This window comes from Aegilops tauschii, chromosome 2, assembly GCF_002575655.3.
Source record: "Aegilops tauschii subsp. strangulata cultivar AL8/78 chromosome 2, Aet v6.0, whole genome shotgun sequence".
In the NCBI taxonomy this organism is placed as follows: Eukaryota; Viridiplantae; Streptophyta; class Magnoliopsida; order Poales; family Poaceae; genus Aegilops; species Aegilops tauschii.
The window spans coordinates 8,687,624-8,703,308 of record NC_053036.3 but is presented as its reverse complement, the minus strand read 5'-3'; the positions used below and the strand labels follow the sequence as shown (position 1 = coordinate 8,703,308).

At 42.3% G+C, this 15,685-nt stretch overlaps 1 protein-coding gene across 1 annotated transcript; it reads left to right on the top strand.

Moving 5' to 3' along the window:
* The first annotated feature begins 697 nt into the window (after positions 1 to 697).
* LOC141040597 (uncharacterized) lies at positions 698 to 4,080 on the top strand. Its single transcript, XM_073506708.1, has 3 exons — positions 698 to 2,359; positions 2,848 to 2,949; positions 3,055 to 4,080. The coding sequence occupies exons 1-3, from the start codon at positions 698 to 700 to the stop codon at positions 4,078 to 4,080; spliced, it is 2,790 nt and encodes a 929-aa protein (XP_073362809.1).
* Positions 4,081 to 15,685: the final 11,605 nt, after the last annotated feature.

Below are 15,685 nucleotides of genomic sequence, written 5' to 3'. Positions count from 1 at the left end.
AGTTCAAGAGCTGCGCGAACTCGCGAATAAGTTTGCCCCTAGAGTGCTTTATTTAGTTGAAACCCAAATCAGTGGGGAGAGAGCTGAAAACTTGAAAAGTACTTTAGGTTACGGTTGTTCTTTTGCTGTTGATGCCTCCGGTAGGAGTGGACGTTTGGCTGTTTTTTGGAATAATGAAATAAAAAATGAGATTTTGGGTTACTCTAAGTATCATATTGATTGCAAGATTACAGGCGTAGGTGATCAACCATGGAGGCTCTCTTGTTTCTATGGTGAAGCTCAGACCCCCCTTCGCCATCATACCTGGAACACGATGAAGAACCTGTCCACTCTCCAAGATTTGCCGTGGGTGTGTATTGGTGATTTCAATGAGGTGCTGAGACATGATGAACATGATGGCATTGGGTCGAGGAGTCAATCACAAATCCAGGGTTTCAGAGATGCGGTTGAAGTTTGTGGTCTACTTGACCTCGGATACAAAGGTATAAAGTGGACTTATGACAAGAAAGTAACAGGTGGCTCGTGAACACGAGTCAGGCTGGATAGGGCATTGGGCTCGGTGGACTGGTGTGGATTGTTCCCATCGGCGGCTGTACAACATATCACATCAGCGACTTCGGATCATTCGGCCATCCTACTACAGCTAACCCAACCGAGTGGAGGACCCAAAAAAGTAAAGCAATTCAGGTACGAGGTGATGTGGGAGACTCACCCTGATTTGAAGCCCGCGGTGCATGCAGCTTGGGAGCCCAATGGTCATAATCTAACCGCGGGTGAAGTCCGCACAAATCTCGAGGCTCTAGCGAATAACCTGGGCGACTGGTCAAGAACTACATTTGGTAGTGTTCGGGGAGAAATACGCTGCCTAAAGAAAGAGCTAGATCGCCTTCGGAGTGATTGCATGAGGGTCGGTCCTTCCCATGCGGAGATCAAGATCAACGACCGGCTAGTTGAACTATATCTACGAGAAGAGTTGATGTGGAGACAGCGATCTCGGGTTGAGTGGCTATCTGCAGGGCATCGAAACTCTCGTTTCTTCCACATGCGAGCTTCCATGCGGAGGAGAAAGAACCTGATTAAGGCTTTGCAAAAACCGGACGGAGAGGTGACCACGGAATTAACGGAGATGCAGCAGATGGCTCTGGAATTTTACAAACAACTTTACACTTCAGAGGGAGTTGTTGGGATACAGGACGTTCTTCAACATGTGCCCTTGAAGGTTACTGCGGAGATGAATGCTTCATTGTTGGCCCCGTACGTGGCGAAGGAGGTCAGGAGTGCTCTTTTTCAGATGTTCCCCAGAAAAGCTCAAGGTCCAGACGGGTTTCCAGCTCACTTCTTTCAGAGACACTGGGATGTATGTGGAGAAGCAGTTACGAGGGCAGTGCTGGCCATTGTTAGGGGCGAGGAGAGCCCTGCATGCTTGAATGATACCCTCCTGGTCCTTATTCCAAAGGTATCTAATCCAACCTTGCTCACTCAGTTCCGGCCTATAAGTTTGTGTAACATGTTTTATAAAATCGCTTCAAAAGTGCTAGCAAATCGTCTCAAGTCAATTCTTCCGGATATTATATCTGAGGAGCAGTCGGCTTTCGTACCGGGAAGGCTAATAACTGATAACATAATCTCGGCATATGAATGCTTACATTTTATGAAGAGGAACAGGTCAAAGAATAGCAGTTTTGCAGCTCTGAAACTTGATATGATGAAGGCATACGATCGTGTGGAGTGGACTTATTTGAGAGTGATTATGGAGAAGTTGGGTTTTGCGGCACCATGGGTGACCGTTGTGATGAACATGGTGAGCTCAGTATCTTTCTCAATAATGTTCAATGGTGTGAAGTCAGAAGTTTTTAATCCTACAAGGGGTATTCGACAGGGAGATCCAATCTCTCCATACCTTTTCTTGTTAGCAGCAGAGGGCCTTTCGTGCCTCTTAAAATCCCAGAATCAATCATCCCAGCTCAGCGGCATTAAGCTGGCACCATCGGCGCCGGTGGTGAACCAACTTTTATTCGCGGATGATAGCCTGCTGTTTTTCAGGGCGAGGGTTGATGGAGCGGAAGCAGTATCAAACCTGTTGGACACATATTGTTTGGCATCTGGTCAAAGGATAAACAAGGATAAATCTTCAATCTTCTTTAGTAAAGGTTGCCCAGAGATAGTACGTGATGCTGTCAAAGGCCACTTGCAGGTTCCTAATGAATCATTAAGCGACAGATACTTGGGCATGCCAACGGACGTAGGTCACTCAAAGAAGGGCACGTTTAAATATTTGAGTGACAGAGTTTGGGACAAGGTTAAGGGATGGATGAGCAAATGCCTGTCTGCGGGTGGGAAAGATGTGCTAATTAAATCGGTAGCCCAAGCTATCCCGGTGTTCTCTATGTCATGTTTTAAACTCCCAAGAGGCTTATGTGATCATATTAAATCCATCATCAGAAAATTTTGGTGGGGCTGCAAGCAGGGAGAACGCAAGCCGGCTTGGGTGTCATGGGATGTGATGACACGCCCGAAACACCTAGGCGGGCTAGGCTTCAGGGATCTTGAGATTTTCAACCTATCTCTGCTGGCTCGTCGGGCTTGGAGACTCTTACAAGAACCGATGAGTTTGAGTGCAAGAATTTTGAAGGCTGCATACTACCCCGACAGGACGATCCTTAATGCGGAGTTGGGGTCTAGACCGTCTCAGATATGGCGAGCTATACTGGAGGGACGGGATTTGTTAAAGCAGGGAATCATTCGCAGGATTGGTAATGGCCAAACAACGGAGATATGGAGCGATAACTGGATACCGAAGGAGATGACGCCAAGGCCCATCACGTCACTGGTTGTTAATCCTCCTAGGTACGTTCGGAGTTGCTCTCCCCGGCAACAGCCTCCTGGAATGAGGCTCTGGTCCGGACTGTGTTCCTGCCCATGGATGCTGATGCTATCTTGAAGATCCCGGTATGTACCCGCAATGTAGAGGACTTTTGGGCTTGGTATCCGGACAAGAAAGGCAAGTTCAGTGTTAGTTCAGCTTATAAGTTCTTGCTTAAGACAAAATTGCAGAGGGAGGAGTGGCTGAACGGAAGTAGCGTATCATCTCACACTGAAAAGGATGAAAAAGCTTGGACATCCTTGTGGAAACTTAAGATCCCGTCGAAGGTGAGGATCTTCCTTTCGAGGCTTGCTCACCAGTCACTCCCCACAACGGATGTCTTGAAGAGACGAAACATGTCAGATAGAGATGTATGTCCGCTATGTGGATGTGAGGATTCATGGCGCCATGCCTTGGTTGCATGCACCATGTCCCGTTGCGTGTGGGCGCTTTCGGATGAAAATCTAGTGTCACTCATGTCTGAGAATGAGGAATCTAACGCAAGAATATGGCTGTTTGAACTTAATGAGAAGATGGACCATGCTAGCTTTACAAGGATGGTCATCACGCTGTGGTCTATCTGGTATGCCAGGAGGAAGGCTATCTATGAATCAATTTTTCAGAGCCCTCAACATACGGCGTCTTTTATCAATAATTACATTGACGAGTTGGGACATATGAGCGTTGGAGGAGTGCAAGTTGGTACTCCTGTAGCTGCACCACCTCGACCGAAGAGGTGGCTCCCTCCACCAAGTGGCACCGCGAAGATTAACGTTGATGGGGCTGTGGTGCGTTCACGGAGAGGCGGAGCAGTTGCAGCCCTGTGCCGCGACCAGGAAGGACATTATTTGGGGTCATCGGCGATGGTTTACTATGGGATCACGGATCCCCTAACTCTGGAGACATATGCGTGCCGCGAGGCGCTTGCTTTGGCGGATGACCTGGGACAGCAGAAGATTTGCGTGGCATCACACTGCCAAGAGGCGGTAAATGACATCAATAGGGGGACAGGAGGCCCCAATGCTGCACTGGTACATGAAATAATGAACCACTATAATAGCTTTATTTCTTGCTCTTTTGTTTTCGAGCGTAGGAACTTCAATTATGAAGTTCACAATCTCGCCAAGTTTGCTTGTAACCTAGACATAGGTAGACATGTTTGGTTGGGCAACCCCCATGACCCAAATCTTGTACCTATGACAATTGCTCTTGAATAAATAAAGCAGGCGAGAATTCTCAAAAAAAAAAGCAGTGCACCACTTCTACATGTGCCCTGTCGCAATGAAAGTGTGGCACCTGACATGCCGCAAGCACGCAAGTCTGGTGCCTAGGATTCCAAATCTTCAGAGTTAGAGCATCTCCAGCCGCGCCCCCAACAGGCCCCCAGGCGACTTTTTCGGCGCCGGCGCCGAAAAAAGGTCCAGTCGCGCCCCCAGGACGACGAAAAGCGCCGGTTCGGCCCTTTTTTCCACCCGGCGGCCACAGGCCGAACTCGGCGCGCTGGGGGCGCTTGGGGGCTCCGGCGCAAGGGAAAAGTGCGGCTGGCCCACGCCGTCAGGTGAAAAGTCAAGATTTTCTTCCCCGACTCGCCTCCCACCCCCCGCGCTCTCGGCCGCCACTAGGTATATCTCGGCGCCGCCCCGCCGCCCTTCACCGGTAGATAGCCATTCCCCGCCGGAAAAATAGCAGAGGTTCGCCGCTGCAGCCCCTCCGACACCAGCTGGGCGTTTCCGGCCGCGGAGGGGCAGTTTAGCGGCGGGTGCATGCCCACCGCGCGCAAGGTGTACAAAGGCGCCAAAGGCGGTTGAAGTGTGGTACTTGAGGCAGTGGCCACACAGGACCTCTGGATTTGGCACTCCTTCTTTGGTATGCCAGGAACTCACAATGACATCAACGTGCTGCAGTGCTCTCCTGTCTTTGCCAAGCTTATTGAAGGTCATTCTCCTCCGGTGAACTTCGAGATCAATGGGCGGCACTATAACAAGGGGTACTATCTAGCTAATGGCATCTATCCGAGATGGTCGACATTTGTGAAGACCATCAAAAACCCTGTGCCTGGAGGCAAGAACGCCTGGTTTGCGAAGATTCAGGAGGCTTGCAGGAAGGATGTCGAGCAGGCATTTGGTGTGCTCCAATCTTGATTTGTTGTTGTCCGGTACCCCGCTCAGACCTGGTCGAAAGATCAAATGTGGGAGATCATGACCTGCCGTGTCATCTTGCACAACATGATCATTGAGAGCGAGCGGGAAGAGCCAGTGTTTGACACTGAACCATACCACAGGCAGGGTCCTCTTGCCCAAGTTGATCACCAGCTACCGGCAACCTGGACTGCCTACCTCAGTATGCGTCAGGAGATCCGAGACCCACAGGTGCATCATCAACTGCAGCAATATCTGATAGAGCACCTATGGAGGCTCAAGGGCGACACCGGGCGCGACGTGTGATGAAATATGAGTTTTTATTTGTTGAACTATATAATTTGTATTGAACTATTTGTTGTTGAACTATTTTGTTGAAGTATTTAAATTTTCTGTGATGAAATATGTGATAAAAATAATATTTATGTTGATAATTGAACGCCGAGCCACGGCGAATATGGGCCTATTCTCGCCCATATGGGCCTTTTTCGCCGAAATGGGGCTTCAAAAGTGGGCCAAAATTGGCGACTGGGGGCGAGCTGGGGGCGACCACTGGGCGCAAAACCGCCCCCAGCGCCGAACGAATCGCCGGCTCGCCCCCAGGGGCGATTTTTATGCGTCCTGGGGGGGGGGGGGGGGGGGCAACGGCTGGAGATGCTCTTAGAAGTCATCGTGGTGGAGCTTTTGTGCTTCTTGACATAGGAAGGATGCGGTGACAGGGTCGTACGCTGGTTAATATATCTGGAATAGAAGGATATTCTCCAATTAAATCGACGAGTCCTCTCTGTGTCAACTGAAATTACATATCAGTAATTAAATATAGATAAATAGAAAAAACATTATGTTATATATGCTCACACTGAAGAGATAAAACAATGATTTGATGTTAGAAATGAAGATTAATTGCATAGTTACTGTTGGAGGATAATTTCATACAATCTTTTTACATATTAACTTCACTAATTTGGCGCCTTATTCTTTTATAAAATGGAAACTATGTAATTCAGATGGTGTACAACTCAAGTACACCATGCATGACTGTATTTTGGACAGGAAGAGATCTATATATATTCTGATTACCAGCAGGATTATACAATCTATTGACATTAATCCAAGAAATCTGGAAAGATGGTACGCAAAAATGTCAAACGTATAAAATATTCAGAACATACACATCTTAGGTCTGAGAGGCAGAAGGATTAAATATACAATGAAGATAATCTGAGACTTAGCATGTGTATGAAGAAATAACAGTACAGCACACAACATCGAAATCCTCTCCATGAGAATTATCAACTAATTTCATTGGCTAACACTCTAATTAGTAAATATTAGATCAGGCAAGACAGGAAAACTCGCTAAAGCCTCATCTGAAGATCAATGCTATCTCACCTCAAAGTGACCTTGTCTTCCGGTGTTTGTCTCTCTTGATGGAAGGAACGTAGCCCTACTGCGAGGATTTTGTGGTGCCGCTTGAGGAGATGCAGCTCATATCTCTTGTTGTAGTTCACTTCCTTTGCGTCATAATCAGGTCAAGAGTGTTATTGTTGATATAGTCTACAAGTTTTTTTTCATTTTAGAGCAGCGAGTTTTAGGATAAGAATTACTCGCCTGCATAGTGGGTGCAGTCATGCAGATATAGTTCGGCCACTCTGCAGCCTGGCCGATAATGATGGTTCACTCAGTGTGCTTCAAACTTCCGTTCTGGTTCAAACTTTCAGTCAGTACCTCGAGTGCCATGGTGAAAAGCATCAGGTTACTGAAGAATATGTGGATGTAAAATACATGTATATATACTTTTGAAAGGGTACTAATTAGACGATAGTGATGAGCCTTCAAACTGTAAAGAGTCGTTCGCAAACCATGAAGGTACTGGCTCAAGCATCAAACTTTATTTGGGCAAAATTAACACATACATGGACGAATCATATCAAACTTTGGCTACTCAGTCAACAGCCAAATTGTGAAACAGAACATACAAAGAGTTCAATAAAAGGGGAACGTACAATAAAATTTAGCACAGCTGTGTCTATGGCAGATCTGCAGATGCACAAATTGAATGGGGGTTTACTTTGCCCATGCACATCTCGATGTGCCGGCCAAAGTGGCCAACGACTACGGGCCGGCCAGCTGATGGTGGGGGTCGTTGGACTCGGGAGTGCCCTTGTCTCCACCCCTTCCCCTCTCCTTGCAGCTAGGGTAGTCGCCGGCAACGCGTACGAACCAAGCGCGGAGCTCAGTCCCATGATGGATGGACCTGTCGCCTGCTCTACGAGAGAAGCGGGATCGAGGGTGGTGCCACGATGGATGGGGCGGCGACGTGCTCGCCGTCTTGCGATGGGAGTTGATCTTTCCCGAGGAGGGGTCCACCTGGAGGGCGGCGCTCCATGGCAACAGAGGTAGGCGCACCGGCGGGGTAGGAGGCGGCTGTGCGCGGCAATGGCCGGCGGCGCGCGGTGGCGGCGGGGCGGGGCGGGGCGGGGCAGGAGGTTGCAGCGGGCTGGAGGTTGAGATGGGATCGCGAGGGAGCGCGGATTGAATTCTTACAGATATAGGGGGTTTCTATAAAACGAAACATTTTTTTCAGATACACTACAGTAGGGACTGTGGGTTGAATGCATAAAAACCACAGGGGCCTTTTTGTAAAAGCGCCGCGGCAGTGAACCCGCCAGACTCAACCCGTGCTTTATTATTATTAAGGAAAGACTTTTATATTATTTTTGGGACTAACCTATTAACCGGAGGCCCAGCCCAAATTGCAGTTTTTTTGCCTATTTCAGTGTTTCGCAGAAAAGGAATATCAAACGGAGTCCAAACGAATGAAACCTTCGGGAGAGTTATTTTTGGAACAAACGGAATCCAGGAGACTTGGAGTAGACGTCAGGGAAGCAACGAGGTGGCCACGAGGGTCCAGGGCGCGCCCCCAACCCTCGTGGGCCCCTCGTGGCTCCCCTGACCGACTTCTTTCGCCTATATATATCCATATACCCCGAAAACATCCAGGAGCACCATAGATCGGGAGTTCCGCCGCCGCAAGCCTCTGTAGCCACCAAAAACCTCTCGGGAGCCCGTTCCGGCACCCGGCCGGAGGGGGAATCCATCACCGGTGGCCATCTTCATCATCCCGGCGCTCTCCATGACGAGAAGGGAGTAGTTCACCCTCAGGGCTGAGGGTATGTACCAGTAGCTATGTGTTTGATCTCTCTCTCTCTCGTGTTCTTGATTTGGCACGATCTTGATGTATCGCGAGCTTTGTTATTATAGTTGGATCTTATGATGTTTCTCCCCCTTTACTCTCTTGTAATGGATTGAGTTTTCCCTTTGAAGTTATCTTATCGGATTGAGTCTTTAAGGATTTGAGAACACTTGATGTATGTCTTGCATGTGCTTATCTATGGTGAGAATGGGATATTCACGTGATCTACTAGATGTATGTTTTGGTGATCAACTTGCGTGTTCCGTAACATTGTGAACTTATGCATAGGGGTTGGCACACGTTTTCGTCTTGACTCTCTGGTAGAAACTTTGGGGCACTCTTTGAAGTTTTTTGTGTTGGTTGAATAGATGAATCTGAGATTGTGTGATGCATATCGTATAATCATACCCACAGATACTTGAGGTGACATTGGAGTATATAGGTGACATTAGGGTTTTGGTTGATTTGTATCTTAAGGTGTTATTCTAGTACGAACTCTATGATAGATCGAACGGAAAGAATAGCTTCGTGTTATTTTACTACAGACTCTTGAATAGATAGATCAGAAAGAATAACTTTGAGGTGGTTTCGTACCCTACCATAATCTCTTCGTTTGTTCTCCGCTATTAGTGACTTTGGAGTGACTCTTTGTTGCATGTTCAGGGATAGTTATATGATCCAATTATGTTATTATTGTTGAGAGAACTTGCACTAGTGAAAGTACGAACCCTAGGCCTTGTTTCCTAGCAATGCAATACCGTTTACGCTCACTTTTACCACTTGTTACCTTGCTGTTTTTATATTTTCAGATTACAAAAACCTATATCTATCATCCATATTGCACTTGTATCACGATCTCTTCGCCGAACTAGTGCAGCTATACAATTTGCCATTGTATTGGGTGTGTTGGGGACACAAGAGACTCTTTGTTATTTGGTTGCAGGGTTGTTTGAGAGTGACCATCTTCATTGATAAACCTTAAGTCATCCACTTGAGGGAAATTTGCTACTTTCCTACAAACCTCTGCACTTGGAGGCCCAACAACGTCTACAAGAAGAAGGTTGTGTAGTAGACATCAGTCAGCACATTGAATATGCTGGCAGAGAGTTACACTGTAAAAGCAATGAAATGCAAGAACTATATCTACATGCAATATTTGGCTGGTGGAGGCTCTAAGTTTATGATTTTGCATAAAGCTAGTTTTTCCTTACAACAAAGGAATACATTTATTTAACTACTCCCAAGTTGCTCAAAATTTGAGAAGGTAACCCCAACTCAAATCCCAATTAAAAGTATCATCATTAACCCAATAAGTTCATTAAGTAAAGTGATGAGATCAAATCAATAATTCAAGTACCAGATACCCAAGATGTCCATAATCGGGGACATGGCTAACCATGATTAGTTTATACACTCTGCAAAGGTTTGTGCACTTTTTCCCACAAGACTCGACCGCATCCATGATCCGATGATCGAGACATAGTCTTTCTGAAGCACTTACTCTCTACTCCGGGCGGACCGGTACACCTACTTTCCCCTACATCAGCTAGTCCACCTCTCAAGAGCTCACGCAACTTACTCAACTATGCCAGAGCCCATAATGGCTTGTGGCTGCACACGGAAGTTTCTAGCATGAATAATCTTATGATCCCTTTGAGCCTGGGTGGCGAACCGAAGGAAAAATCACACGGGTACTCCAGGATTTCCTTAAATAGGCAACACTGGGTTCCCCAGGTGCCTCAACCAGTCCACCCAGATGTATATTAAAGTTGCCACCTTAATGTTATCCATGATTAATAACTCTCAAACTTCCATGTGTAAATCACGATCCAATCCCCGTCTACGAGCATGGCTAAGCAATAAATAAGCATAACATATATTCCCTCGGTGATCAAAAGGTATTAGGTTCCTACCTCAAGCAGTACAACCAAACCACATGTTCCCAATCCTACTCATGCAATTATTTGAGGGTTGATACTAATGCATAGTAAAAACTAGGTATAGAAGAGTATGATCAAAGTGTAACTTGCCTTACTGATGATCTGCAAACTCTAGAGATTCGTAGTAACAAGCTTCGCACTCCGGGTAATCTAGCGTAGACAAACAGTAGCACACATAAGCAATCACTCAAATGAAACAATGAGAAAACCGAGAAAAGATCCAAATCAAACACGAAACAAGCAAACGGCTTAGACTATGAAAAAGTAAGATCCTACAGCATTATTATCATGTGGATTAGATCTTAACAGTAGGTACATGTGATTAGCTACGATTTGCAAAAAGAAACAACTCAAACGGAGAAACGAAACTCAAAATAGAAAGAAACAAGATCGTTTACTAATCTGAACTAAACTCAAATTTTTCAGTAGAAAATTCTTGTTCAAGTTGGTTAACTGGAAAGAACAGAACGATACGAAGATTAAGGCACTGGTTTCATCTAATTTGAATAAATGAGTAAAAAGTTATGCTAGTTTTAAGATCAGGGGCTAAATCGCGAGAAAACTATTCGCGCATAGGTCCCTGCCAAAAATAAACTAAAAAGAAAAAACTACAGCGCGAACGTTCGCTAACAGAACAAATCCAACGAAAACCGTCCGTTAAGCCGAACGAACGTTCGTTTAATAACTAAAATAAAAACGAAAATTGATCTATTCTAAAAGAAACGAGAAAACCTAAAAAAACCGGGACGGTTCGGAGGTTATACCTGTTCGTCAAAAAAACCGGCGGCTCGGCGGATCGGATCGGTAGACGGCGGCGGCGGCTCCGGCGATGGCGGCTTGGCGGTGGCGAGGCTGCGGCGAGGCGGGGCGACGACGGCGGCGGCTAGCAGCAGCGACGGCGGCGGCGCTAGGCGGCAGGCGGCACGGCAGGCGGCGGCGCGAGTGGCGGCAGCGGCGGGACTGCGGCTGTGGTGGAGGCGGCGGCGGCGGGGTTTGACGAGGAGAAGAGGGGGTGGGGCGAAGGGGCCGGGCTCCTCCGACTTGGAGGAGGGGTTGGGCGGCGACGGCGTGAACCAGGATTCCGGCGAGTCCAGTTCCCGCACGGGAGAGAGAGGCGACGGCTAAGCCGGCTGGGCTTCGGCCCAGTCGGTCCGAACTTTTTTTAAATAATATCACCGCTAAAGAAAAATCCTAAATAAATATAAGAAATTCTAAAAATTCCAGAAACAATTTTCACCGTCCAAACCTAATATTTAGGACAAGATGAACATTTTTCTGGACTAAGATGCAATTTTCAAAAATGCAATATTTTTCTAATTCGAATAAAATAGCAAATAAAATACCAATAAAATAATAATTTGATTTTAAGAAAAATTCTCCAATTTTTCTCTTTGGTTGAAGAAGTCATATTATCTTCTCTCATTTATTTTTAATATTGGGAATAATTGGAGAGAAAATAATAAAATCAAATTGATCCTCTTTTTAAATTTGAAATAAATCAAATATGAATTTTGTGAAACCTCCAACTCTCTCCTTGGGTCCTTGAGTTGATTAAGATTTCTAGGACCACAACAAAATGCTGGAATAAATATGATGTGCATATGATGATATATGTATAACATCCAAATTGAAAGTTGTGATGTTACAGATCTATAAAGTCATTTATGCAATTGGATGTTTATATAGGGATTGACTATTCGTCACCCTGGGTGAAGAATAATTATTCTTCATCCCCTCTATTTTACCACCAATGCACAGTAATTTTACGTTCTGTAAGTTTTGTCTTATTTCTGACATAAAAAGAGACCGTAAGAAAATATATAATCGCCGTAAAAAATATTTTGTGTTATGTAAAATTACAAACGTAAAACATAGTGTAAAATATACATAAACTTCAAATTTTCTTGTCTTATGAGCTATATTTTTATTTTCTTATACCAAATTTTATGTAGTGACTCAATAAGAATGTAATTATTTGAATACCAAATGTAATTTAATTATGAAAGTCATCGTAAGATTACCTCGGGTGAAGAATAACTTATTTTGCACCCTGGGTGATGAATAACATCACTATATATATATATATATATATATATATATATATATATATATATATATACACATAAACACTATTCTGATCACGGGAATAATATTCTGATCACAACATGAACTTCCCGAGTAACACGCCTGACCTTCCCCGAGTACTAGGTTGAACTTCAGCTAAAAGGTGTCCAAATGGGGCTTGCGATATACCGTTGGAAAGCTATGGACACCAGTATAATGACCCAAGTTAAATTTTTGGCAAAATGTAATCGGTTTAAGAGCAGTTTTGAAAACCATCTTTTCTTCATACAAAAAACGTGAATCGTATTTTTGATCGCATTTCGAAACCATTTATCGGAATGAGGTAAATAATATGGCGTTGAAAATCTGCTGCAAAACCGCTCCTTCGGCATGTTGAAAGTTTTCTCTAATTCCCTATGGATAAAGAGTAATTTGGAAAATCGTAAAATTTCGCAAACCGAACAGCCGAGTTCGTATTTTCAATATAATTTCTAAACGGCTAATCCAATTGAGGCAAATGATCTGGCGTTGGAAAGCTTGTGAAAATGCTCTACTTTTTCATGTTGAAAGTTTTTTCTAATTTTGAACGGTTTAAAAGTAGTTTAACCGTACGTCCGAATGCAATAAATGATACGGCATTGGAAAGCTTGAGGAAATGCGAAACTTTTTTTTATATATTGTTTCTCTCAATTCCTTACTGTTTTAACTCAATTTTGAAAATGGCTAAAAACTTATTTTTACCATTATTTCTACAAACTTTATCGGAATTGGGCAAATAATATATCACTGAAAAGCGACGGGAAATGCGAAACTTTTTCAAGTTGATGGTTTTCTCTTATTCCTAGCCGTTTTTAAGTAATTTCAAACACTGCGAGATCATGCGTTCTGCCTTTATCGCGAAACGAATTCTTCGAAAATGCACCGCGTGAAGAACTTGAACTTCTCGGCATGCCTACCTGAACTTCATTCTGTTTTTCACGTGTTTTTTTGCTCGTAGATCTCCATCCACTTCTCGTAGCTCTCCATCCACTCACCGTAATTGAGCAAGTAATATATCGATGGAAAGCTGTTGTAAACACAAAACTTTTCCGTGTTGATCATTTTTCATACTCGTGATGGTTTTAAAAGTTTTTCATCTGAAATTCATTTAGTGTAGTAGTTGAACTTCCTCTGTTTTCACGTTGAACCTCTGTGACGTATTTTCGTTTGTAATTTTTCTCATCCATTCGTCAGTGTTACACAAATGATATTCCTTTTGTACAAACCTCTCTCACAATAATTTTTTTAACTTTCTCCGACCCAGGACTTGAACTTATAACAACAAAACTTTTAGTCTTTACTTTTTTATTCTTTTTTAATACAAAATGTATACCATGTAGTACGTGAACTCCTGGCAGTTATCAATCTGACCTTCTCTCGGTTACGTGAAAATATCTGAGTTTTTTTATGAATTTTAACCTGAATTTCTTACTCTTTTTTTAAGAATTTTGAAGTTCTCTATTTCTAAAAGTTGAACTTCTTGTTATTTTATTTTTGAACTTCTTTTTTCTATTCTTTAATAACGAGGAAAATCTGAGTTTTCTATAATGATCGAACTTCTCCGTCTTTTTAATATGGACTTCCTGGGTTTTTTGTTAATCTTTTTTATGAAATTTTGAAGCGCTCTATTTTCAAAAGTTGAACTTGTTATTTCATTGTTGAACTTCTTGTTTCCATTCTTTAATAACGAGGAAAATTTGAGTTTTATATAATCATCGAACTTCTCCATCTTTTTAATATGGACTTCCTCGTTTATTTCTTATTTTTTCTTGTGAAATTTAGAAGCGCTCTATTTTTAAAAGTTGAACTTCTTTTTATTTTATTTTTGAACTTCTTGTTTCCATTCTTTAATAATGAGGAAAATCTGAGTTTTCTGTAATCATCGAACTTCTCCATCTTTTTAATATGGACTTTCTGGTTTTATTTCTTTTAGTAACGAAAAAATCATACTTCCTAATTTACATTCTTTAATTTTTGAACTTTCCCGGGGTGAGCACTTGAAATTCTATCAACAAAACTTTTAGCCTTTGACTTTTAATTCTTTTTTTAATATAAAATGCACACCGTGTAGTATGTGAACTTCTGATAGTTTTCAATCTGAACGTCTCTCGGTTATGTGAAAATAACATGATTTTTTATAGACATTGAACGTCTCTACCTTTTTATTTGAACTTCATTGTGTATTTTTAGAAATGTGAAAATTGGAGGTTTTTTAGAAACATCGAACTTCTTCGTTATTTCAAATTGAACTAATTGGTTTCATTCTTTAGTAACTGGGAAAAACTAATTTTTTTTCAAATAAATATCAATCTGCTCCGCTTTTTCAGATTGAACTTCTTGGTTTTATTCATTAGTGACGAGAAAACCTGAGCTTTCTTATATACATTGAACTACACCATTATTTATATTGAATTTCTTGCTTTTAATCTTTAGTATTCGGGAAAAATCTAAGTTTTTTATAAACATCAAAGATCTTCTTCTTTTTAATCAGGACTACTTGGTGTTGTTCATTAGTAACTAGAAAAGTCCTAGTAATTAAATATTGAACTTCTACGCATTTCTTGAAAAGATCCATTTTTATGAACTTTTTGAACTACTCGGTTTTTGAAATATGACCTTCTTTTTTGAACATGTAAATCTTATGTTTTTACATATTTCGAACTTCAAGCTTATTTTAGTTTGAACTTCTTTGTTTTAATTTGTGAAAAATATTTTTTGTTATTTTGTAAATAACATCAAACTACTCCCTTTTTCAATTTGAACGTGTTGGATTTATTCTTTAATAATTATGGAATTCCGAGTTTTTACATCAAACTCCTCTAGTTTTTAAAAGCTGGAATACACATTTTTTACAAAAAGAAACACAATATGTGGCCACTAAGAAGAAATATTGAACCACTTCTTTACTAAATTTTGAACTGTTTTTATATAAAAAATCGAACCTCTCTATTATTTCAATTTGACCTTCTTGGTTTTTTTATAAACATTGAACAATTTTGTTAATTTTAACTTCAACTTCTTGGTTTTTTTATAAACATCAAATTGAGTTGCCATATTAGTTTCAACTTATTATGTTTTGTGAAGACTAACATCTTTTTTATCGGTGCACTTCTTTTCTCGCAATGATTTATTTTTGTCAACGGGCTTATGCAAAGTGCATGTTTGTTTATAACTAGAGAGTCTTTTTTTGCAACATGTACTTTCCTGAATGATACATTGTACATCCAAAGATTCCAAAAAATAAGTTGCTATGACACATGATAATCAACACATAATTTTTTTTGATACACAAAATGCATTAATTCACATGAACAAATAATCAAATCACAATTCCCATTTGTGAGCATAATACTGTTCACTTACACTTTCTACAATTTTTTGTTTATGTGCCACTACTTTTCCCATTGAATTACTATCCTATATCTCTCTGGACTTCATATGTGTT